This window comes from Lipotes vexillifer, unplaced genomic scaffold (genome assembly GCF_000442215.2).
Source record: "Lipotes vexillifer unplaced genomic scaffold, Lipotes_vexillifer_v1.1 scaffold536, whole genome shotgun sequence".
Classification (NCBI taxonomy): domain Eukaryota; kingdom Metazoa; phylum Chordata; class Mammalia; order Artiodactyla; family Lipotidae; genus Lipotes; species Lipotes vexillifer.
Genome location: NW_006775074.1, coordinates 689,199 through 697,842, shown reverse-complemented (window position 1 = coordinate 697,842; position 8,644 = coordinate 689,199). Strand labels below are relative to the sequence as shown.

The 8,644-nt window shown below is 48.2% G+C and overlaps 1 protein-coding gene across 1 annotated transcript; it reads left to right on the top strand.

Moving 5' to 3' along the window:
• The first annotated feature begins 776 nt into the window (after positions 1-776).
• On the top strand, positions 777-4,091 carry FUT4 (fucosyltransferase 4). Its single transcript, XM_007449658.1, is given in 4 exon segments — positions 777-788; positions 2,021-2,146; positions 2,200-2,460; positions 2,462-4,091. Coding segments are annotated over 4 exon segments (1,836 nt in total). The 3' UTR covers positions 3,899-4,091.
• Positions 4,092-8,644: the final 4,553 nt, after the last annotated feature.

Here is an 8,644-nt window from a genome sequence, read left to right as displayed (position 1 = left end):
AAATAAATTAAAAAAAGAATACTAATCTCATTATATTGCTCCCTTGCTTTGTTACAGCCTTTCAAGGACTCTCCACAGGTTGCAGGATAAAACCCCATCTCCTTAGCCAACCTAAACTCTTGTAATTCCTAACCTACTATCCTGGTTCTCACTGCCTGGCCTTTGCATATGCTGCTTCTTCTGTTTAGACTAATGTCTCAGCCCTCTTCCTCCCCCATTTTAATCATTCCTAATTATTCTAGGAACCACCTTCTCAAAACCTTCCAAGATCCCTTCCTCTCCATAGATTCTGAAAGGTAGAAACAGTGTTTTTCATCCCAGTTTCCCAGTTGGCTAAATGAATAAAACACCTGGCTTTATTACTTTCCCTTAAAGCCTTTCCTCCTCTTGCCTCCTCCCCTCCATCCCTTTTAAGTAAGAACAAACCATTGCCCGGTGGATAAATGCATATAGTTTGTAGGTAAGTCATGACTGTTTCACTGATCCAGCCACAACCTTCTGCTTGGTATCCCCTCGCATACACCAAGATATGACTGAAGTAGGAACAGTGTTTGGTCCTGCACCCTACCAAGATAAGTGGACACAATGGAAATTGATGTTCATGAGATCTGAGCCATTCTGCCGGTAAAAAGTTGCTTTAATTGGAATATCTGAAGGATCTAAGGGAAAATTGGGAGCGGGGGGAGGATACAAGCAAGTAGGCTAACATTTACCAAATGCCAAACACAATGTTAGGCTCTATCTATGATGTCTTATTTCATTGAAGTGGGGGAGGAATGGGCATAAAGGTATAGATTTTTGAATTGCATAAAAAGAAAAGCCAATATGTCCTTTCTTTCCTTTGGTTGAAAAAAGTTATTCATGCATTTATAGCTTTTTCTTTCTAATCAAAAATAAGAGAATCACTGAAATTTCTAATTTCAAAGACAATTTGCTTAACTAGCTTGAAAAATGATTCTATAAAAACATTATAAAAGCTTTTGGTGTGTAGGAAAAAGTATCACTAGGTTGATGGGTACAGCCAGAGCACCTAACGCTGTCCATTCAGCTCCCAAATTGTCACTGTGGGCGGGCAGGTAATGCCACTTGAAACTACCTAAATGAAACCATTTTTATAGAAGCTTTTACAATCCGTACTTGGTTTTCAATGAAAAAGTTCTTCGCAATAAATCCAAATGGCATAACATCAAAAACACCTGACAGGATGGCCCCATTCCCAGCAAGCCTGCTTCTTCCCTAACATCTTGTAACTTACATGACACTGGGCTGGGGCACCACCAATGCACCGCCGTGATCTAAAAATTCTCTCAAAACTGCCTCCTCTCCTTAGGTCAGCAGCCCACCCATGCCCTATTTAGAACTTTGCTGAATAAAAGTTGAATTACATAAATGAAGGCCAAAATCCAGAAATTCAAATTCAAGCCATCAGGGGGAAAAAAAACTCCTTAAGTCACGGTAGAAGTAGGTGCCTCAGTTGCTTCATTGATAAAACTGAACAGGCCACTGAGATACTTACCGTTTATACCCTAAACTTGGATGCTATAATATTTGTCTTAGTCATCGTTTTATAGTTCAGAGTGTTTTGCTGGATCTTCATGAGTGCAGATATTAATCTGTGTCTTAAGTGCTTAGTAAAATTAATGGTGTTGTTCATTCTTTCATCCCACCGAATAGGCAGGAAGTTCATAGCTCTGGTACAAAGAAAGCTATGAGCCAGCAGGCAGAAGCGTTCATTCAGTGGGGGAGCGAAGAAAAAGAACGTGGTTTCATTGCTCAGAAAACTCTCGATTCTTCTCTTTCCTCTGTTGGGGCTGTAGGCAAAGCGAATGTTCTCCTGACAGTAGGGTTTCCTTGAAAACTTGGTTTCACAAAATGCACCACCTTCGTGGGCCGCGCCGCGGGAGCTGACTGCACTACCAGCCTGCGTCGGCGGCAGGTCACGAGGTCAAGGTCGGCTTCGCGTAGGCTGAGCCTCTGTCAGCAAGTTTCCTTGGCCCCGCGGTCTCCCTCCCTCCGGCAGGCGTCGCTGGCCATTGATGGGGCGAGAGGAAGGAAGCGGATCTTCGATCCCGCCCGGAGGCTCGGCACCCCTGGGCCGCCTTCCTCCCGTGCCCGCCTGCGCTCGCGCCTCCGCGGCTTCTGGAGGGTCTCGCGCCACCTGCCGGCGCCCAGGGATGAACCGGGCCCTCACTCTGGAAGGCAAGGATCTGGGCGGCCGCGATTGAGGGCTTGGGCGCAGCTGGGAGGGAATCCCCGGCGGGCGAGAGCGCCAGCGCCAGGCCAAGGCGTGGGGTGCACGGAGAGGTCCGGGATCACGGCGACGGCATCCGGAGTCGCGGGCGGGGCGCTGCCGGGGAGTCCGGGAACCCTGGAGGGCCCGGGGAGTGGGCGGAGGTGCCGCAGGAGGCGTCCGGTGCTTGGCTGGGCCGGTCTGGTCGGGCGCGCAGTTGAGGGGAGGGACAGGGCTGCGCCGGGCTGGGCCGCCGGGTACGCTTCCCTCGCCCTGCACCCTCGCCGGGCGGCGAGTGTTGGAAAAGAGAGGAAGACCTGCGGGCCTTTAGATCCTGGGACCGCCCTTTCCCGCTCCAGGTCGGGCGGCGAGCAGCAACGAAGGCTGGACCCTCAGTGGCAGCATGAGAGCGGGCGCCGCCGCTCCGGACTTGCGGCCGCGCGGCAGGCGGTGGCGGCTCTGCCGGCGCTCGCCATGGGCGCGCGGTGGGGCCGGCGGAGCACTCGGCGTGGCGGCCTGAGGCTGTCCGAGGCCCATTTGGCGCTGATGGCCGCCAGCCTGGTGTGCAGCGCCGTGGTCGTCTATGTTTGCTGGAAGCAGCTGCCGCCGCTGCCCTGGGCCTCCTCCGTCCCGCCGCGGCGGGTGAGCGTGCTGCTGTGGTGGGAGCCCTTCGGGGGCCGGCACAGAGCCAAAAGGCCGCCCCCCGATTGCCGGCTGCGCTTCAACATCAGCGGCTGCCGCCTGCTCACTGATCGCACGGCCTACGGGGAGGCCCAGGCGGTGCTTTTCCACCACCGAGACCTGGTGAAGGGACCCCTGGACTGGCCCCCGCCCTGGGGCGTCCTCGTGCGCCCGGTGGAGGAGCAGCAGGTGCTGATGGACGATGAGGAGGAAGCCGCGGAGGCCTTAGCCCTGGCTGCGTCGGGCCCCAGGCCCCCCGGCCAGCGCTGGGTGTGGATGAACTTCGAGTCGCCCACCCACTCCCCGGGGCTGCAGAGCCTGGCAGGTAACCTCTTCAACTGGACGCTTTCCTACCGGGCCGACTCGGACATCTTCGTGCCTTACGGCTACCTCTACCCCAGGACCCATCCCAACGAGCAGCCGCCGGGTCTGGTCCCGCCGCTGGCCCGGAAACAAGGGCTGGTGGCCTGGGTGGTGAGCAACTGGGACGAGCGCCAGGCGCGGGTCCGCTACTACCGCCAGCTGAGCCAGTACGTGACCGTGGACCTCTTCGGCAAGGGCGGGCCCGGGCAGCCGCTGCCTGACATCGGGCTCCTCCACACGGTGGCCCGCTACAAGTTCTACCTGGCCTTCGAGAACTCGCAGCATCTGGATTATATCACGGAGAAGCTGTGGCGCAACGCCTTCCTGGCTGGGGCGGTGCCGGTGGTGCTGGGCCCAGACCGTGCCAATTACGAGCGCTTCATGCCCCGCCGTGCCTTCATCCACGTGGACGACTTCCCTGATGCCTCCTCCCTGGCGGCCCACCTGCAATTCCTCGATCGAAACCCAGCTGCCTACTGCGGATACTTTAGCTGGCGTCGGAGCTATGCCGTGCACGTCACCTCCTTCTGGGACGAGCCTTGGTGCCGGGCCTGCCAGGCTGTGCAGATGGCTGGGGAACAGCCCAAGAGCATCCCTAACTTGGCTGGCTGGTTTCAGCGGTGAAGCCACCCTCCCCTGGCTGTAACCCAGGGAGGCCAAGTCGTCGGCTTTTGGATCCCCTGGATCCTCCGCTGTGCATCTCCTTAACTGCCGAATCGTGGGACTGTATTTTCCAAACACCCATTTTTAATCTATTCCCATAATTAAAGTTGATTTACCAAGTAATATTATTCAGCACAAAGACTGGGTGGGAAGGGTCCTGGGTGCTCATGGTTTTGGGACAACTAGCAGTTGGGCTTCCTCTGCTGTCCAAGGGCATCTGAGCTCTGGGGTGAAGATGGGGGCCCTTCCTTCCCTTGTAACCAGTGCAGAGGTGAAGAAACAGCTTACCTACAAGAAGCAATTGTCAGTGGCTCTGAATTTCCTCATCTGCCACAGGCCATATTTGTGGCCTGTGCTGAGTCCAAATCTCACACAGTGCCCCTCCACTCACGTGACTGAGCCAAAGGTAGCAAACCCCTGGTTTCAGAAAGAGCCTTGTTACAGGATTGTGAAAGGACTGTGGCCACAGGTGGGTCTTTCTCTTTGTGCCTGGATTTCTCAAAGTGTCATCTCCTAAGAAAGGTGAGGAGGGTGGTCCAAGAATCCACTGACTTCCTTAACAAGTGCTGTTGTTTGTTCCCTTGCTTTATGAATGGAAACAGGATGCTGGATTGTCCTTGGAGAAGAGTTAGGATGAATATTTGGTGTACCTCACTTTACACAAATGTATTCTTGAAAAGCCGCTTTTAAATCAAATTCAGTGTTTTAGGAGAGCGCAATATTTAATGGAACCCTATGGAGAATCCCTTTATAATGTGAATAATCATCTGCTAACTGATTTTTTCTGTGTCTATGTTTTTCTATAACCTGGATCTTTTACCAAGCGTATTAAAATTACAGATGTGAAAATAAAGCAGAAGCAACCTTCTTCCTTCCTCCCGTAAAGCCAGCCTGTATTTACAAACAGGAGAGAAGGAAGCCACAGCGTCACTTTCCACAAAATTATTTATTTTGTGTCTTTACTGGAGCTGAAATTTAAAACTGGAAAGTCAGTCCTCCATGGGGTCCTGGCATGACCTGTCTGCAGAACGATGAAAGGGATCGCACTGTATTATGGAATCATGCAAAAGGAAAAAAATTTCCTGGTGTCTGTTAATGGCAGTTTTTGATTCAGTCAGTTTTAAGTTAAATGTTTAGTTGCTAGGGAATAGAACTTAATCAGTGCCTGCAGTAAAAACTTTATCTTTTGTTACAGAAATCTGTAATTCTCCCTGGGGCCACCAGCTTCCCCTCCTGGTCTGCCCAGTAGTACAGTGGGTACATCCTCACATTTCTAGTGCCCTTGAGACTGTGCTGTGGGACCAACTTTGAAAATATATGCATTGACTTTAAAAGTTGTTGAATGAACAGCATATTAGGTGTCACCGTGTACCTGCACCACGTGAAACACTGAGCTTGGGGAAAACAAAAATGTGTAAGGCTAGGTTCCTCTCTTTAAGGCTCTTACAATCTACCACTGTCAAAAAGTAAATAGTGGACTTTGATAAATCAGTTGGCAGAACTTATTTGTTTAAAGTAACATTCTTTTTTTAAAAAATTTATTTTTGGCTGTGTTGGGTCTTTGTTGCTGTGCGCAGTCTTTCTCTAGTTGTGGCAAGCAGGGGCTACTCTTTGTTTTTTTGTTTGTTTGTTTTAATTTATTTATTTTTTTTTATTTTTGGCTGTGTTGGGTCTTCGTTGCAGTGCGCGGGCTTCTCATTGCGGTGGCTTCTCATTGCGGAGCACGGGCTTTAGGCGCCCAGGCTTCAGTAGTGGCAGCACACGGGCTCAGTAGTTGTGGCACGTGGGCTCTAGAGCACAGGCTCAGTAGCTGTGGTGCACGGGCTTAGTTGTGCCGCGGCATGTGGGATCTTCCCGGACCAGGGCTCGAACCCGTGTCCCCTGCATTGGCAGGCGGATTCTCAACCACTGCGTCACCAGGGAAGCCCCAGGCTACTCTTTGTTGAGGTGCGTGGGCTTCTCAATGTGGTGGCTTCTCTTGTTGCGGAGCACGGGCTCTAGGCGCGTGGGCTTCAGTAGTTGTGGCACGTGGGTTCAGTAGTTGTGGCTCGTGGGCTCTAGAGTGCAGGCTCAGTAGTTATGGTACACGGGCTTAGTTACTCCGCCCGGGCCTGTCACTGTTGTGGCCTCTCCCGTTGCGGAGTACAGGCTCCGGACGCGCAGGCTCAGCGGCCATGGCTCACGGGCCTAGCCGCTCCGCGGCATGTGGGATCTTCCCGGACCGGGGCACGAACCCGTGTCCCCTGCATCGACAGGCGGACTCTCAACCACTGCGCCACCAGGGAAGCCCAAATATGTTGACTGGGCATTAATCCAGTGGGTTTTTTTGGTGTTTTTCTTTTTTTGATTGACATATAGTTGACTTACAGTGTTGTGTTAGTTTCAGGTGTACAGCAAAGTGATTCAGTTAATATATATATTATATATGTAGTATATATATAATATATATTCTATATAGCATATATATTATAGATGATATATATTCTTTTTCGGATTCTTTTCCGCTATAGGTTATTACAAGATATTGAATATAGTTCCCTGTGCTATACAGTGGGTCCTTGTTGTTTATCTGTTTTATATATAGTATTGTGTATCTGTTAATCCCAAACTCCTAATTTGGGGGTAGAGATAAATTAGGAGTGAAGTGACATTCTTAATAATGCCATAAATCAATTATTAGAAAGCCAGTTGATTTAAAGCCTGAAATGATGGGGTTTTTTTCTCCTTGACTTATTATAATAAGCACCCTCAGTGACTGTTGTGGGTAAGGTCCAAGATTAATTAGGTTTATACAGAATTCTGCTGTAAACAGTAATTTTGCATTTGATTAGTACAATTAGCTGAATCATAAAGTAACTTTTATCTCTATGCATTTGTTCGAAAAGCTCACTAACGTCTAGGTGCTTCAATTCTCCCTTAAAAGGAGAAATTGAAATCCCTGGATAAAATGTCCTCATTAAAATATTATAGTATGGGCAGAATTACAATATCAAAATAGAACCCCCAATAAAGAAGGAAAGATTCTATTCTTAAAATAAGTATTTATGAATTATTGGTCAGTGGTCTTGGTGTTATTGGGAATCTACATGGGACAGTGGGGGATAGTTTGAAGGTAATCTGGCTTAACTCTGAATTCCAGCCATGTGACGATTTGCCTTGGGCAAATTAGTCATAACCCTGAGCCTCAGCTTTCTTAACTGTAAAATGGGGCAAGAAATGACTTCCCAGCTCCTTATGAGCTGTTCAGGAAATAAAGTAATAAGGTGCCTAACACATAGTGGTGACTCAATTGGTGACAGAGAGATAGGTTTATTTCCCTTCTTGCAGTGATTTCAGGGTGCCTCCATATCCATTTATATGGATTGTAGAATGAAATCTCAAGGTATGTTACAGAATATATCTGAAATAAAAAGGAAGTGGCCTCATATCATGTATTTCAAATGAATCCCTAAAGCTCAGCCATACTATTTCAAGAGTCATTACTGCCATTTAGACTGAGCTTGAATTTGCAGACTAGGAAGAAGCACTATGCTTTCTGTGAAATTTGTTTTAAAAAATTGTTTTTGTTTTGGTTAATTTGTATTGTTAAGTAAGTATTATTTTACTAATGATCTCCTTGGTATTAACTCTATTTAAAACTAACCATGTTATTTATTGAATACTTAGCATGAGGAAGGTATAATTGCAGTTTTATGTGCAAATTTGGGGTAAGGAACAAACAGTATATTTTTAGGCTAATTTCAAACAGCCAGAGAAATGCGGCAATTGCTCATTTTATGTGATTTCATTTTTCAAGTCATTCTAAATTGAGCAGGTTAAAATTTCACATACGCTAATATAAAAATACATAGAGATGCATCACATGTATTTCAAAATGGCTTTCATAAACTTTTCTTTCAAATGTATTGCAAATTTAATTTAATATTTTTAGTGCTTGATGACTTTAGTTACACGAGTACGCCTGAAATATTTGCCTCAAGAAGACAGTCTGACTTGCTTTCAGTATTCACAGGTCCTTTCCAGTTTCCAAATCCTTCCTCAGCAGTAATTTAGAGGAGACAGGTAGCTTCATGGAAAGAGCTCTCAATTTGGAGTCAAAACCTGGGTGTGTGGTTTTGCCACTTTCTGCCGCTGTGGCCCTGATGAGGCGAGTTACTTAAATTAGCGTCCTCCTTTATGATGTGACGAGAAAGAAACGGAAGAACAGCTTCAGGGCTAACAGCACATTTTGGCTTCTGTAAGAAACTTGCTTGCTTGCTTGCTTGGGGCGGGAAGAACCGGGTTCCTGATTGGCTGATTCAAAATTAAAAAGCTCCCTCCGGCCCTGGGGACTTCCCGCCCTGTGAAGGGGATAAAAGCCTCGCCCGACTGTTAGTCGGGGTCTCACTCACTTCTCTCCGAGTGGGACCCTGTCCAGACAGTTTGTGTAAGCTTCTATACTTGTACTTGTATAAATCCTTTGCTAATCTTTCTACTTGGTGTTGGTGATTCTTGGGTGTCCTTGGTTGGGACACGGGTCTCATTTACCGGGGAACTTGACTCCAGGCGTGTGGCTCCTGGACTGCAACAATAATGCATGAATGCCCCTGCAAAACAAGGATTAAATGTGTTTGCCAGGGTGCTTTGTACATTGTAAAGTGCTATACAGTTACAGGATGCTCCAAATTTTCAAAGCTCTAGAGCAGGGATCAGCACACTTTTTCTGTA